At 42.0% G+C, this 17,752-nt stretch overlaps 1 protein-coding gene across 2 annotated transcripts in view; it reads right to left on the bottom strand.

Annotated features, from left to right (window-relative positions):
- Nucleotides 1-1,540: 1,540 nt before the first annotated feature.
- csgalnact1a (chondroitin sulfate N-acetylgalactosaminyltransferase 1a) overlaps nt 1,541-17,752 on the bottom strand; it is a 31,533-nt gene continuing 15,321 nt past the window's right edge. For both annotated transcript variants that reach the window (XM_076758407.1, XM_076758408.1), the window contains exons 3-8: nt 17,522-17,738; nt 15,457-15,558; nt 7,225-7,403; nt 7,005-7,099; nt 6,702-6,783; nt 1,541-4,429 (exon numbers count right to left, since the gene is read on the bottom strand). In XM_076758407.1, coding sequence (XP_076614522.1) covers nt 4,134-4,429; nt 6,702-6,783; nt 7,005-7,099; nt 7,225-7,403; nt 15,457-15,558; nt 17,522-17,738 — 971 coding nt within the window. In that variant the 3' untranslated portion in view covers nt 1,541-4,133. The remainder of the gene's footprint in view (nt 4,430-6,701; nt 6,784-7,004; nt 7,100-7,224; nt 7,404-15,456; nt 15,559-17,521; nt 17,739-17,752) is intronic.

Below are 17,752 nucleotides of genomic sequence, written 5' to 3'. Positions count from 1 at the left end.
ACCGGAAATATCGGAAATATGAAGCTTAACCTCATTTGCCCGCTCAGTGCATAGTAAATCGCACAAAATCTAAACGTTTTTTTTTCCCCTGTTCGTAGCGGGTTGTATCCTGAATTAGGAAAGAAACAGTTTGACATTTTGGAAAATGACTTATTCGCTTCCCTGCTGAGAGTGCTGATTCATACGACACTATTGTCTAAATCTAAGAAATAAAAGAAATAGCTAGGAGGCTAACGGTACAGCTAGCAACCAGTTAGTTTATCTTTGCACAAAGACTCTAAAAGACTGTCTCTGTGCATTGTTAACAAAATACCTTTATCAACACCGCTAAAGCTCACTAATAAACTCGTTGTATCTCATTGGTGTTATCGAAAACTGAAGTTTAAAGACATTGCAGTGCCATGGACGTCTATGTGCTGGACTACATCTCGGCTAGGCCTAGTGACATCTTGGTCTTCCGGTTACCCGCAAGATTGTCAGGCAACCACCGGTGACTCCAGGAAGTGAATGGGCCTGGCACATAATTGTCTGCAACACTGTTATGTCGTTTGTACATTTATTTATTTAATGTTATAATGTGTTAATGACTTATTTTAGTTACTGCCAGACATAGCCAGCTGTCTCCCCCGTTTCAAGACATTGTGCTAAGCTAAGCTAAGCTAACTGGCTGGAGTGACTTTTCACTGAGTTAACATTGTTTTTAACCTAGTCAAACATTTTATCACTCAAAATGTAGACATGTGCTTTACACTGTACTTGTTAATGCAGTGGTTACGTTTGGAGTGGCGCATGGATGGCAGAGTTTTACCTGCGTGAACCTGTACAGCATTTTTGTGGTCAATTATCGTAGCCTAGACCTCCTGAGTATGTGTATTTCTTCACAGGTACAGCATGTCAGTAGTAAAACAAAACAAGAGCCGCCCAAACTGTATGTCTTGTCAATTTCAAGTATTTCTGGATTGTCACTTTTATGCCAGGGCTGCATTCCTTTTCAAATATATCATGACTCATTTAGCCCAGCTAACGTCTGATTTGATCAGCTCTGGCATTGCCTTTACAATGAAAATTTATCATGCAGGGAATTACAAAAATCCACTTTTTAACTAACCTCCAGTGGCCATTTATCAAATAAGAAATTGGACTAAATGGAAGAAAACACCACTTTATATACACTATAGACACTAATATGTATGGTATTTAGTGCAAGGCTGTAAGCAGTGACCACAACTGACGGTTATAAGCTCACTGACCCCATCTAGTGCTTTGGAGGTTACGCTACACTAATAAAATACTACATTAATGTAAGGATTTGTTTTCAATTGTTCACAATAAGAAGAGCCTGATAAAAAAAAAAAAATGTTTTTATCAGTTTGACATGTTTTAATACCCACTTGACAAGCAGAGCTTTTACACAGAGGCCCCAAAGTGTTAAACGTCATTGATCTCTCAGCCAGTCATATAAATGGCTTCGTTTTAAATTCCAACTTACAGCTGCATATTACAGCAGATGACATAAGAAAACACATCATCATAACATACACACAATGCACAAGTATGTTTTATTCAAGTCATTTACATGAAGTGAAAAAATAACTTGAAATGTAAAGAAATTCATTCAATGTACAAGGAATGCTTCAATGGCAAACGATAAAAACATGTTTCAAAAAGTGCCTCTTTTCACATCTTTGGTCATCCACCTAAAGTACAGCTCGTTCCGAGTGACTGAAGAAGTGCTGGAGTGAGATTTATGGGAGACTATATTAAAACAAAGTAACCATCAAGGCAGTTATATCTCTACACCTACAACAGATCCAGTTTCTGTGACTGCTCAGCAATACATGTCACATTATCTCTTCATCAATGCACTCTGTGTGGATATTCCTCTTGTGAAGGCCTCACGAGAGTCACATTTGATTGACAGAAACAAAAATATTAAGATCAATAGTCTCATTCTGACTTAAGTCAAGTCATCGTCAAAGTAAGGACAGGGAACAGCATTGCTGTCAGTCAGCAACTGCTCTCCTTTATCCATTATGTGTCCACAAATTAGTTATGTGACAAACAACACAAATTCACCTACAGCATGTTTCAGCTTTTAAATTAAACATTTTAAAAACAAACATATCTTTACATATATTTTGGGCATAAATACATATGTCTCATACTTAGAGGGCTTTTGAGAAAAAAAAAATGTCATTTTACTGACACCTACATTTTCCCACAAACGCAAAAACAGTAACTACATATTTGATCAAAACTGAGCCGTACAAAATAGTACACCACAAAAATGTTCAATTTCTGCTGCTTTAAATTAAATTTGACCAGACCTAAAAACCAAAAATGCAGTATCTTTACTTTGGCTGTGTATTTACTGTATTCTGGGTGTGTGTTACTGCCAGTGTGTATTACTGCCAGGCTGTACTTATACAAAGAATGCTAACAGCTAAAGTAAGAGGGCTACATAATGCGAAAGCTAGCTTGTGAGATAGCCGCGGCTATACTTAGCTTAAATAAAAGCTAAGCTAAGTTTTCCCCCTGGTTGTTTTCTGTATCCACATTAGTGAACTGACGTTTTGCTTATTCAGTTTGTTATCCACATAGTTAAATAAGGCAGCAGCTAAATCTAATCATGATGGAGAAGGAGAAAACAGCTAAACTGTGACTAAAGTTAGCTAGCATAGCAGATGTTAGTAGCTTAACTGCCATCTTGTTGTTTTTTTTCTGACCCTGTGGCAATTATTTTGGGGTAAAATTACCAACCTAAAATGACATAAAATGAGATCATTACAAACTATCTTATGTGTTTTTCAGTTTGCCATCCAGCCTGAAAACCTTCAACCCTTTTCTCTCAACTTGACTGCTTCTGTAGTCACTGCGTTCAGCCTTTGTGGGACCGTACAGATGCTGTCATTCATAGCATGTTTTTCTTTGACTCAGCAGCATCAGTCTCACTTCACAAAAGAGGAGAATGGCCCAAACATAATACTGTCCAGGAAGCAACTGCAGCGGGAATCAGAATCCTTATAAATGGTGGCATTTATAAAAAATAATAACATAAATAAAGTGATGATGATTACAGATCAATAATTTATAGAAATGCTTTACAAGGCCATTCCAGGCTCCAAACAAGTCCTTCATTGTTTATTCACTAACATGTTGTTGACTTTCAGTCCACTAGGTGGCTCTGTTTCCCTACATATAAAAACCTGTAGGTCGGTTCACAGGCCATCCTGAGGGGACAGCGTTCAGGTTTCATCCACAGAAGGCACACGGTTCAGAGAGCTCAAACTTAGGTTGTGTGTTTTCTTTCTGAAAGGTCTTACTGCGGTTGCAGAGGATTTTACAAAATGGACATTAAACTACAGGTAGATGTTTGCCACAGGAGACCATTCTGCTGATTAATATCCAACAAATGTCCACTCCGTTCGTGAAGATGAATTCCTTAAGCAGTTCAGTTTTAATTCATCTTAATTCCGTGTTGTTCTTTCCAGAGCGACAAAGTGCACTGAGTCCTGGAAAAGTAAAAAGTCTTCACATTTTTTCATTACAAAAATAGTTTGACATTTTGGGAAATGTGCCTATTCGCTTTCATGCAGACAGTTAGATGAAAAGATTGATACCAGTCTTGTAAATGTACGCTAAATATGGAGCTACAGCCTGCAGACAGTTAGCCTAGCTTAGTATGAAGAAAGAAAACAAGCTCTGGCCAAGTGAGACAAAGTCTTTTTCTGTCTATTCTTTGACTATTTCGGACAGGAAATAAAAGCAATTTTTACACTTTGCTTTTTGTACAGTTTACAGTTTTGATAATGAGATACAGCATGTTTGTTGGTGAGCTCTACAGGTCCAGCATTTGTCACCATCACACAGAGCCAAGCTGGCTGATTCCCCGTTTCCATTCTTAATGCTAAGCTAAGTGAATCACCTGCTAGCTCCATATTTGGCGTACAGAGATGAGACTGGTCTCAGCATCCTCATCTATCCCCCGACAAGAAGGTGACAGAGCGCTTTTCCTAAAATGTTAACTATATTCCTTTAAAATCCGATGCAGTTCAGATCAGTTGAATTCACCTGCCGCTATTTCAACTGATTGCAGTCGTGGTGGTGATTATAATTCAACCAGCTTTAAGACTTCAGGTCTTCTTGGGGTTAGAGTTCTGCTGTTGTTTCTGCTTGCGGAGGTGAGCTTCGATCTCATGCCTGAAGAACAGCATCCCCAGCTGGCCGTGCGAGGCCTCGTTCATGGCCTTGGACTGCATGCACATGCGGTACTGGTCTGGGGGGAGCTCATCAGCACAGTGTTTCTCATGCCACAGGTGGAACAAGCCTCGTGAAGGGGCACGGACCACGAGGAGGTTGCTGTGGAGGTACTTTCTGTACAGGTGGACATCTTCGCCCCCCCAGCCTTTGATGTCAATGTCAAAACCTCCTAGAGATGAGAGAGCAGAAGGGGGATGTCGTATAATATAAAACTTCATTATACCATCAGGGTGTGTTGTTATGTAAAAGAGCCTTTTGATATGCAAACATTTCTAAGCAATTATTGTTTTCAGTGCTGCGTTCACCACCTCTTAAAGTAGTGCTGATTATGAATCCTCATTAGAGTCTACAGCATGTGATCATCATCAGTTTTCTCTCCTCACTGCCTGATTTGTTTCGTGAGGACACGCTGGACTGTTTTTGACCAGGCGTGTTTAAACCAACATGCTCAGACTTAACTGAGCTGAACTACTCCTGCCTGGTTTCTCTCACACATTGTGTCTCTCTGCAGTTTTATTTAGATTATTCTGTTTGTCTCCCTTTTTAAACTCATGCTCCATGGCTCCAGGGCTAAACAGAGATAAGACAGGAATTTGAACCCAACAGATAAATTGTTCATTTGTTTGCGTGTATGCACTCGTGGCCTAAATAACAGCCTGAATTGTAATTTCTGAAGAACAAAAAACTGCACAACTTAATCATCCTTGTACAGGAATAGTTTGAGATTTTAGGGACACACACTTATTCCCTTTCTTGTGAAGCGTTAGACAAGATTATTGATATGTCAGTATGATAAATTTGCAGCCAGAAGCTAGTTACCTTAATTTAGCATAAAGGCTGGAAACAGAGGCAAACAGCCAGCCTCCTACCTCTAAAACTTATTAATGAACACGTTATATCTTGATTGATTGATCAATACAAAAACCAACATGCCAACCTGATAATTTGTGAGTCGCTGCACAAGAAGTGGTCTCACATAACCTCCTGTCAGACTATAATTTGGCTTTGTCACTTCATTGTAAGCAGATGTTGTTTTGCTGAAATGATGATGTTTTTTTTGGTAGGAAAGTCTCGACATATGCCATGATAATCAGTGAGCTTTGGAGGTGTCACTGGGTGTTTTTTGGGGGGAGCCAGGCTAGCTGTTTCCCCCTGCTTCCACTCTTTATGTTCCCCATTAGCTGTTACCAACGCAACATCAGCTCCAACAACGTACCTGCAACTTGTAACTCGGAAATACACTGATGGAGAGACCTCATTTATAATACAGCTGAGTAAAAACAAAAAACATAGACAAACGATCCTAAACATCAAGACACACAAATGGGTAGCTTTGCTAAAATGGTCATAAAAAGTAAAAAACAATAAAAACAAAATCAGTAAAATAATAAAACCTCAACAATAAATAAGTCAATTAAAACTCAAAGCAGCTGAATCAACTAAAACGAGAACAGCTGGAAGTGAAATAAGACGACATTAAAAATTGAAATTACCCTCAGGATGAAAATGAGGTAAGCTTTTCATTGTACGACGTGTTATTCCAGGTTGCAGGTGCACAATGCAGAAAAACAGGATTTTCCAAGGTCAGTGAAAGCAGCTGCCAACGTAATCCAATTATTTGAGAATGTTTGATAAGGGTCCACATTAAAAGACAGCAGTGTAAGGGGGTACAAACCAGTGCGGGCCTTATAAATAAATAAAACCCAGCGTCTATCACGCCTTACAGAGAGAGGGGGCCACCCAACCTTAGCATACAGCTGACAATGATGAGCATTACATTTATCACCAGTCATAAATCTCTGTGCAGAGTGATATAACCCTTGGCAAGAAAGTGAAGAAGTGTATGTCCCAAAATGTCAAAGTATTCTTTTAAAACAGATTTCTGGCCGTACTGGAGCCTTGTTTGTCATTTCAGTAGTTAAGTGCGAGCATTTGTATGCTCGTGTGTGTGTGTGTGTCTGGGCCCTAAACAATAAACCACTTTGAATTTCACTGCAGCCTTTAATTGATTTCACTTTGGAGAGAAACTAAATTGATGTAAATCTGTCTTGAGAGCCAATATCCCTCACCTAATATACAGACGGCGAGTACAAGGGGCTATGAGATATGCTAATATATGCTGCTGCTGCCCCTCAGAGCTGCTTCATGCAGAGTAATATAATAAAATCTCCTCCCAGTTAAGAACAGTAATGTAATATTGAACCATTTGTGTTCTGATGTTTTTCATATCCATTAAGCTATGGCACCGTTCACGCAGCAGAGCACATGTTTTGGTGACCATCCAGGAAGCCCATTTTTACCCTGCCTTATGTAACGCCTCTGCGCAGATAATCAACCCCCATGAGCAACTGTTTAGAAATTCCCGCACCGCTAAGATGCCGTGATAGGCACGTCTGCGACGAGCGTTGTGTTGTGAATGCTGCCTTTTTTTAAATATTTACCTATGTTTATGAAGTCCGACCTGTACTGGCAGGTCATGCCGAAACCAAAGTCCCTCCAGAACCCCGTGTCTTTCTTGATCGCCTGCGGAGAAAAGAACCGAAAGTCTCATATCAGCTCAACACACACGGGAGCCACTTCAGCAGGTGCATGCTTCTGTGGATTTGTACACACAGCAGCTGGAGAGCGGCATATTTCTAAACCTCCCAGCAATGCGGCACAGCACTGAGTGGGATATTTTCCACAAGTGGCTCGCAGAGTGTTCGAAAAAAAGAAAAGGGAAAGATTTGATTGGTGTGCGTTACCAGCTGTTGCTCCACAGGTGGGATGTGTTCAGGACTTCCATAGATCAGAGTGGGGTTGTATTGGCTGAATAGCACCGGGTAGAACACCTTTTTACCTGAGAGGGAGCGAGACAGCGCCGTCAGACGACTCGGCAACTTGACGGGATTCACATTACAGACATCCACAATGTCAAAACATCAACTCGACGTTAACTCTCGCCACCGTGCGCGCATCTCTCACCAGGCTGCGTGTTGAGTCGGCAGGTGTTGAGGAAGTCAGCCGTGAAGTAGATGTCCACGTCGCAGAAGAAAAGCAGCACGTTGCCTCCCTTCCAGGCTCGGGCCCCGACGTCCAGACCCCGTCCCCGAGAAAACTCCTCGTCCAGCTGCAGCAGAGTGTAGTTCTTAAAATTAACTTCCCTGCAGAGACACAGAGACAGAGGTCAGGCAGGGAGAACTCACTCAAGACAAAAAGAGATTAGTCAAGCTGTCCTTGGAGAGCTGCAAAGAGAAGATACAGAAAACTGCTTGTCTTCAAGCAAAGCATAATTTGACGCAGAATCATAAAGATATTTTCACTTTATTTTTACATAGTATAAGACACTTTTTTCCCATTCCTCTTATCTGTTTCATTTTCTTTTTATTGTGCTGTTGCCTGTTTTATTGTTTTATTGTGCGCTCTTAAATGTTCTTCTCAATGTTCTTCTTCTCATTTCTTTGACTTATGTAAAGTGAATTGCCCCTGTGTTAGAAAGATGTGACACAAATAAACTTGCCTTGCCCGTATGCTTTGGCAACATGTTTTTCATTAAAACACCGTGCCAATGGCTTAATTGAATTGAAAAACAGAGAGGGAGAAAGAGAGAGACTAACTGAAATAAAATCGCTGTCTAACAGAGAGACAGAAGAAAACAGATGATTGATGATTTATACAGTGGACAGATGCTCCAGGGCCTCAGATTCACTCTGTTAGGTTGTGGTTATTAGTTATTCGTCAGTTTGCACCATTAAACTACACTACAATGTCAAATGAAATGATGAAACCAATATTGCTATTTTTACTTGTGTAATGACTTGAATACTTCTTTCCCTCACTGGTTTTTGGTAATTTGATTTCACAGAATCAAATGAAATAATAAAGCTACTTTGGCCCGGGGCCTCTTCACAAGACAGGACCTCAAGATTTAGGAAAAGGGCGTAGAGCCAGCCTGTGCTGGAAAAAGCATTCAGGTCTTAACTTGAGTAAAAGTAGCAACAGCAAAGTTTAGAAATATTCAAAGTCCGACATGTGAATCTTTAAAAAGTAAAAGTATAGGTGCCAAATGTAAAAGTAGTCATTAAAATAAAATTAGTACAATATTCGCCTTGAAATGTAGTGAATGTACTTAGTTACATTCCACTTGTATCACAAACTAAAACAGTGCAGCACAGATGGGGTGAATATTTTCTCAGAACTGGAGTATTGGTTGGTTTCTAAGACTCCAGGCAAAAATATGATGAGGCTGCCATGCCCTGTATCTAATGGGTACTTAAATGCAGCACAGCGGGAGGAACCAGAGGGTCAATAGGACCCACAGTACAATATTGCTTCCCTTCCTTGGTAATCCTCTGTTTTTTGTCTTTTATGCCTTTAATATTTTCCACCCAAAGATTACAACACAAATCTTCTTCCAGAAGTTCACATGAGAACAGCGTTTCGCAAACCGACTTCATTTCCCAGCTCTTGGTCTTCTCTCTCTCAGATTCTGAATATGACACAAACAAACTTGCGACCGAATATTAACTGCAAAGGACAAGAAAGCCTGAAGTTTTCCGAGAAAGCGGCGAGAGTAAAGAGGCACAGCTGGATCCAGATGTGCACAGCTGTGGCGTTTTGCTTAACCGTAACAATTCACACTGTTAGTGACTAATCCTTTTCTCATGCATGCACATACACAAAGTCACACACGCACATGCTTGTCTGAGGCAGAACAAACAGGATCTGACCTCCTCCTTCGCTCATGTGATGGTGGGTGACGTAAAGGGAGAAAGCAGGTAGACAGGTGCAGACACACACACAGCTTTGCGAGAGGAAACCAGGATCACCAGAGCAGACATGGTCATTTTGTTTTTTGCCAGAGGCCGCTTGAATCACGCTTCCCACATTTCCATCTAACTGCTGTGTGTGCGCGAGTCTGGACATCTGTGCATAATGTGCATCCGCATATTTATTCATGTTTGTTGCTGTGTAAAAGCCTTTGTCCATCCTTTCAGCTTCTACCACAAACAAGACATAATAAAATCTTTTAATCCTGGCCAGAGCGGCTGTAAATCCCACAGAAACATCAACAAGACGCCACTTAAAGGGTCTTATTTGTTTGCCAGGACTAACAACTTCAGTGGGCCAGCAATGTTGAGAAAGAAGTAAAACATCGGGAACAATTACAAAACGTCCTGAGGTACCTATCCACATGTGTTTATGTGCTGTCAGTCAGCAGGCCGCCAGAGTTCAGTCTGCACGTCTGTCCACAGTTCATGAATCCAAACAGAGTCGATCTGTTTCGCACTCCACTCAGAGTCCCCGGAGAGGCTGACCCACTCGCTGGCACTAAACTGTCCACAGATGGAAGAGACAGAGCACAATGGCTCTGTTTGTCTCAAACAATGTTAATGCAATAGCAGATTCACATGTTGATTCAGTCTCAGCTTTAATGGGGCGGGAAGCTCATTTGTCAGCTTTCAAGAGGAGTCTCAGCGAGTGAAGAGGCCAATGCATTACTTATTTCTTGCAAATAAACAAAAAAAAAGTGATAAAATTGATTTCTTTTTCGTTTTGTTCAGTCCAATTTTGTTAATAATTTGTCTTTTTGGGGAACATGCTGATTAGGTCTCTTTCTGAGAGTAAGATAAGAAGATCAATGCTGCTCTCATGTCTCTACGCTAAATATGAACCTATAGTTAGCAGCCAGTTAGCATAGCAGAAAGGCTAGAAATGGGAAAACATCTGGGCTCGCTCTGTCCAGAGGTAAAGAATCCACCTGCCAGCATCTCTGAGGTCGTTTTTACATTTGTTACCTTTGCACAGAACCTGGCTAGCTCTTCCCCCCTGTTTTCAGTCTTCAAGCAAAGCTAAGCTAAGCTACAGAGATGAGTGTGGTGGTGAGTAAGCATGGTTCCCAACATGTCCAGTTATTTCTTTCCCGATTTCTGTAATATTTCAATGCAGCATTTGCATGCCACTGTCTGAGATTGGGCCCTCAGCAACGAACCGCCTTACATTTCACTGCAGCCTCTAAATGATTTCACTTTGGAGGGAAACTAAATTGATGTAAATCTGTCTTGAGAGCCAATATTCTTCACCTAACATACAGATGGAGAGGACGTGAGGCTGTGAGGATACATTCTGCTGCTGCTGCTGCTTAAGAGCTTGGCTCTGTCCAAAGGTAAAAAATCTGCCTACCAGCTCATGCTGCCTTTACATCTCGGTTTTTGAGCATATTAAACAAACAAGACGCTGAATAACACCTTCTTTTGTGAGCTTTAAGTGTGCTTGTAGGTGTATTATGTTAACTTTGGATAAAAGACGCAGGCTATGTTTTCCCTGCCTGTTTGCAGTCCCCATGCTACAATAAGCGAACTGTCTCCTGGCAGTAGCTTCATAGAAAGCATACAGATATGTGAATCTCCTGCAATCATTTACTAATTCAGCTGTGCATATTTGCAGTGCGTTTTAAGAGTTCTAAATAATTCATCGGTAGTTTTATGGTGGCGATACTTTCCTGATTACTGATGTTATTTAAGGGGCAAAGTAGTTGAGCCAACGTCGATCTACAACTCTTACTCATCCTGGTGAGTGTATGCTGTTTGTGCCGGCCAGAGTGCGTTAGCTGTGAAAATAACTGTGTGTGTCCACTAACCTATTTTCTATGCTTCTGAAAAACAAGCCCAAAAATACAAACACAGACACTATTATTGTGTGTCAAGTGGAAAAGTCCACTTAAGCCCTGCAATATCCTCGTTTTCTAAATTACTTTTTATATTGTGCTCCTTTTCTTCCCTCTTCCCCTCAGGCATCAGCACCCTTATTATGGCCAAAAATAGTCGATTTGTTTACTGTAGGCGTGATGGCTGGTACCTAGTATAGGCTAAATTGTTGAAACTGTGTCAGCGAGAGAAGCCCTTAAAGAGCTGTCATGTTGCGTCTCAGCAGCAGGCCTGATCCTGTTAGTTCTGCTCAGGACAAGGAGGGGAGGACCAGATTTTCTCTTCGTGTCTCTTTTCTTTCTCTGTGAATCCGTGCCTCTGTGTAACCATTTGTACGTATTTGCTTGTGTGTGGTTACAGCTTGAGGACTGACTGCAAACATGGTGCTTAATGAATGTATGCGTACGTGGCCGTATCCAGTGGAGCAGTCTGGATTTTTAGCCATGCTAGCAGCACTGCTCTTAGGGTGGAAATGTCGGTCAGTTGGTTGGTCCAGACAGAAATATCTCAACAACTTCTAGATGGATCCTCTGACTTTTTCTATAATGGCAGCACAAGTGTAACATCAGCTTCAAAGTCCATTTATCAGGTCTAGGATAATAAACAACATTTATGATTGTACTAATTAGCAAAACTTGTTATACTTGTGATATTGCTAACCATGTCCTGCCACTTCTCGCTCGTCGCAGTGTCAACGCTCACAAGCTAGCGTGTAGCTTGCTTATTAGCAAACACTGAGTAAATGAGCAACCTGCACTTTCTCCCACAATTTGTGCAACACCGCGCCAAGCATCACTTGAATCAGTAACCGTGGAGGCAAGCAACATAGAAAAAGGAAATCCCAGAAAGTTCAACAAAAACCTTCTCCTCCACAGACGCTCACTCGCTTCCTGTCCCACCACTACATCACCTTGGCACTACAGTGCAAATTCTGCTCTTATAGCCTTGCACAATAGTACAAACTTTCACATCACTGGCCCGTCTTGTGTCACCTGAAATCCAACAATTCATTGAAAAGCGTCTTGCTCTTACATACAAAACAAATGAGGCAAACAGCTGTTCGCTCTCTTCGACCTGGGACTTTTAATTGCCTCCAATAACTTTCAAACAACAGATTTTTCTTGCTTGTCTGTCACCTGTCTGGTGTATACACAGCAGGGTCTGGTGCATCCTCTCTGGGCTATTGTGCAGAAGCAAAAAGTCTGTGCATGTAATGGAAAGGTAAGTGCAAGCTATAAAAAACTGAGACTTGTTGTGATCACTCAGGCACAGGCCTCAGGCAAGAACATGACTTATCAACAGTCAGTAATTTACAGAATGGGCCCGTCTTGGCAGTCCGTAAAGACACGAGCTCTCTTTAAAATTAATATTGGACAGCTCCTGAAACTCCTCAGTGATTTGTTGATCATTTCATCCACTCATAATCTTCTCTCAGTCACTTTCTGGTTGACATTATCCTCGCACTTTCTCGGAGCTGTCAGAGGCTCGTCAGAGAGCTGTTGACCCACAATAACATGAAAGGCTTATTGGAAAGAGAAAGGCGAGGTAAGAGTCGCAGCTGAAGCAGTGACAGAATGATCTCATCTTTTGTTTCTTCAGCTGTCCAAATTTCTGATCCTTCTCTTTCATCTCGACGTGCTTCTTCCTTTGATATCCCGGTATCGGAAAGTCTTTTTTTCCGACCGAGCTTTGCTCTTCCATCTTATTATCACACCTCTCCTCTAACTTCCGTTTCTCGCTGTTTTTCCCCTCAGTCATCGCCTCTCCCCTGCGGCTGAAGCGCAGTACTTATTCATATGTATCGACTGGTATCTCTGAACAACAGATCACTCGTCCTCCCTGCGTTACACACAGTCTCCCTCCTTCTCCTTTTCTCGTATCTCTTTCTCTTTATCTCATGTTGTTCTGAATCATTATTCTTCAGCATGTAAGGCTCAGAAACGTACATGCCCCCCGACGGTTTGAGCCTGAGTTCAGGCTTTGAAGTATGGATGTGTAAGCGTTATACTTGAAAGTTCAGTAGCTGATTCTATCTATTTTAAAACGATATCCCTGGTGTCTGACAGAACGCTTGAAGACTGGGCTCTGATTTTCTGGAGCATTGCTTTCTATCTCCTAAATTCTGCCTGTTTTGGCCTCTGTTAGAGCAGAACTGGTTTGGCTCTTGATATATGCACCAAAATAATTAGCACCGACAATAAAAACTAAAGCATTTTTTACACTGATTTAATCCCTGAAGATAAATCTGTAGGCATTAAAAGGCTGGTGGAGACCATTTAGATCTTGTTAGATTCATGGGAAATTTGTCCATATTGGCTGCTGATAGTTGAATAAATGTCTTCTTTAGAGGAATCTGAGCGGGGACACGGTGCTACTAAAGAGCAGGGAGTGTGTGAGTGCATGTGATTTTACAAGAAAAAGGACAAACAGCTAAAGGTTGTTTAGGAGCAGACACAAATCAAACCACTTTCTAGAGGTGAATTTAATTTGTAGGAAGGGCAGTGTGGAATCAGATCAGCCACTAATGATGCCATCACTGCTGGGAACAGATATTGACTTGTTTGTGGTGAAGGTGTGTGTGTGTGTGTGTGTGTGTGTGTGTGTGTGTGTGTGTGTGTGTGTGTGAGTGTGAGAGAGAGAGAGAGAGAGAGCGAGAGAGGGAGAGACTGTTTCTTTGTGTGAACACCAATCTGAGTTTTAGACCTTCATAATGAGGACATTATGGCTCTTCTTTTACAGTTTGGGCTTGATTTTTAGGGTTAATTTTGCAATCAGGATTATTTTATCTACTTTAATAAAATAAGCATGTGTTAGTATTGGAATGAACGGGTACATGATCAGTCAATTACTGTGACAGATTAGTTAGTCGATAAAAGACAATTGTGATAATTGATTAATTCTAAGTCACTTATCAAATAAAATTACCCAAAATTGGTTCACGCTAAATTGATAAACTAAGATGGTGAACATTATACGTGCTAAACATCAGCATGTTATAATTGCCATTGTGAGCATGTTAGCGTTCTAACGTTAGCATTAACTCAAAACATCGCTGTGCCTAAGGACCGGGTGACGCTTGAAAAGCCCCAGTTTCACAGGCTGTCTCTCCTGGAGGGTTTTTACAGTGCTGCGCTTGTTCGAACAAATGAAATACGACAGAAAAATTGCGTAAAGAGTGGGGGAAAAACGGCGAGAGAGAAGTTCAAACCCCGCCCACTGTCTCAACTTAACACACCTGGACCATCGCTGCTTTCATTACTTTATAGACTAAAATAAATAACTCGCTGAAGAAAACAATCCTCAGTTCCAGCTCAATTGCACGTGAACGCATGTATGCATCTTCCTCGGCGAGCCTTTATGCCGTTTGCGATTGCATCTCTGTGCGCGTCCTGCATGTGTGTGTTTGCCTCCACGATAATGGAGGCACAGGTAGTTATCTTCCAATGATGATTTCCATTCATTTCAACTACAGTCTGAAAACCAGATAAAAGAAAAGGAGAGTACGGAGTTGATTACAGGCGCCGATTCACACCCAGATAAGCCGCTACAAAACTGATGAATGCATTGTTAGGCTGTGAGAAGAATACAAAAAGCCTGAAAGAGTTCAAGGCAGAACTGCAGCTCGGGGAGAAAAATTACAGTGCACTTCATCCAGCAGGCTCCTTTCACTGGCTGTACCTCCGCTTACTTCTGCTCCAACTGTTTCTCATTCAGTGTGTTTCTCTTACAATCCTCACTCACTCCCTGAAGAATTCTTGCACACTAAAATCGATATAATTTCGGGTTTGTTGTATGCTGTGTTCTGCGTTCACGGGTCCTGGTTTTGCCTTCTTCACGCTTCACGTGACACTTCAGTTTAAGTGTTTAACGCTGCTTTTTTTTTTTTTTTTATCTTCGCAGTTCCCCCTTTGCGACAGCAGCAGGCAGAGACACAGAGGGACAAAGAGACGCTGTGTGATACTAGGCGTCCGACTGATTCAAGGCCACACAAAAACCTTCGGGGCTGGGAATCGACAAGCATCACCATAGCAACACCCTCGGGGGCTCGGTCCACAGTGGATCTGACTTCTGATCAGCCGGCGGGGATCATCTCCAGAGGTGTGGGTGCCGTCGAGGTCCATGCGAGAGGTTTCGAGTGAGTCAGGGATGATCACAGGTCTGTTGTAATTTATCTGTGTTGGCTGGTAGCTCTCAGCTCCTCAGTGTGGGTGGCGCACTGCTCCATTATTCATCAGACAGATGACTGGCTGTGGCAGGACGCTGAGCCAGGAGGTGTGCGTGTTTTGTGTGTGCGCGTGTGAGTGTGTCGTGAGAGAGACAGATTACAAAACCTGAAGAAGAGAGGTTTCTCGTGTATGTGTGGAAAAAATATTTTTTCAGCGTCTGCTCCCGAAAGCGGGTGCACGACTGCGGCAGCGCTCGTTTCATTACATAAATCGCACTCCATATTGTGCGCCTGGCCTCTGATTTCGAAGATCTGATCTCGGCTGTGCTGTCTGCTCCGACCCACCTGGATGTGTTCTCCAGAGTGCTGCGGACCTCGCTCATCTGCTCCTTCCCAAAATACACCACCGTCAGATGGACCCGGCCGTCCTGACGCACGCAGACTTCCCTGAACGCACACACAAACACACAGAGGAAGGGACATGATGCATGAAAGCGCTCTAAAACTGAGCAGGGGTTGGATTACAGGAAGGAAGAGCTCTGTGGTCAAATTAGGGTTTTTTAAAATGAAGGCCTTGTTTTATGCTTTCAAATGCTGAAAAGATTAGTCCAACAACAACTCAGATAATTTATAGCTTAATTGCTTAAATCACTCATTGAGCATTTGCTGGTTTCAGCTTGTGTGCTGATTTACTGCCTTTCACTGCAGACTTGATCTTTTGGTTTTGGGCTGGGCATGCAGCAGAAGACCTCATCTTCAGACCTGGGAGACTGAAATGTTTCGTGACAACTTTAGATTAAGGATGAACTAATTCATAAAATAATAATAAGCAGCAATTTCACTGATAATGAAAACAGTTTTTATTCTGACTCTGTGTTAAAGCGCAGGGGGAGAGACCAGGTGGGAGATGCCTGCAGGCACTTTGATGGAGACACGTCAAATGTCTCACACACACGGTGAAGATAATTCAACCCGTCTTCCAGCACACACAAATTTGTCTACATTTTCCCCAGAAGCACACGGAGGGAAATGTCTCATAAAACACAGCCTGATGAGAACAAGATGCTTAAAAATGACTAAATACGTGCAGACGATAATGAATAATCCGATTTTTACTGGATTTACGGGCGCTGCTGTGTTCAGGGCTCTCTGTAAATGCTGGCATGTGATGACGCAGTCTTCATTTTGTCACTTGGACCACAAAGTAGAAAAAAAAAACTATAATTATTTCATTGTGTAGTAAGAGCAACATTTCCTTTCTAAGCTGCTGCAGAGAGCCTGTCTGCAAATGTTTGCAGTTTCTTTGTGTTTCTCTGAATTCACATTTTATCTGGATATTCTGCACTTGGGAAACATATCACAGTGCATCATAAATGATGTTATTTTCCGGGCTAAAAGTGAATAAAGGATATTTCAGAAACACTCAGTAACTCCCGTTATCACACCCTAAACACACACACACACACACACACACACACACACACACACACACACACACACACACACACACACAATTTCTCCTGGCACACCTTTAATATGGATGAGGGTAAAGTGTTTGCTCAGCAAACTCGCCCAGTCTTTCAAGTAAGTACACTTCTTGCCATGCTGTATATCAACTACTGCTGGTCTGCTGGTCTGCCCAGGGGGGCATTTTAATGGGCTGCAACACTGCTACTAAGCAGGATTTACCATGTAAAAAGAGCTGTGATAAGCAGCAGCAGCAGCACAATAAATCACAGACATTAAGGAGGATGTTTCCTCAGCTGACGGTGACGGACTGAGCTGAAACCAGCTCGTTTGGCTGTCAGATGACGAGGTTTGACTGCCCTTCAGACTTTGTCTTTATCAACAATGGTTTTATCACATGCACATATTAGCCTGGATCTATTTGTGGTATAATGTAGTATATTCGACATGCTTATTAGCTCCATGCATCACAAATATGTACGAAAGGACATCTCCCGGCCATCTCTGGCTGATAAAAACTGGGCTGGGATCTGTTGGGCCATCTTTATTCATATTCCTGTCTGAATCATTTAAATCTCTCTCAGATTTGTTTACATTCTGATTATGCCGACCAGCACCAAAATAAATGAACTGATAAGACAACGTGCTCAGCTTTAAAATGTTAATTACATGTTCCCTCAAAAAAAAAAGTCTCTTTCATCTAATCTCTCCCGCTCCTTGTCCCTGTCTGTCCAATTAATATGTAAAACTGGAATTGAAACTGGGTTTGAAAATGAAGAGTATCGCATTTTCTTGAATTAGTTACGTGTGACACAAAGAAGCGTCTTGAATAATTTACTGGTGGCGCTTCGGTTTATGTCACCCTGCTCGTGTGACAATTAACAGCTGGAGGCTGATCAAACAACCCAAACATTTCACTGGAGCTTTAATCGCTCAGTCCCACCTGAAGTTGTGCATGAACTGTTTGAACTTGTCAGTGCGTCTGGACAGCGGGACGATGATGTTGATCGGGACATTGAATGTGTCCACCCTCTCGTTTTTCACCTTCATGAGCGGACCAAAAGGACGGAAGAGGACCAGACGCCTGAATTCATTGCTCGACTCCCCTCTGAAGGTCAGCTCGTACAGCGTCCCTTTGTCCTTCTCCGTGCGTGTGATACCTGATGGGTGACAC

This window comes from Chaetodon auriga, chromosome 19 (assembly GCF_051107435.1).
Source record: "Chaetodon auriga isolate fChaAug3 chromosome 19, fChaAug3.hap1, whole genome shotgun sequence".
Taxonomy (NCBI): Eukaryota; Metazoa; Chordata; class Actinopteri; order Chaetodontiformes; family Chaetodontidae; genus Chaetodon; species Chaetodon auriga.
The sequence above is the reverse complement of the archived record's forward strand: the minus strand, read 5'-3'. Positions and strand labels throughout refer to the sequence as shown.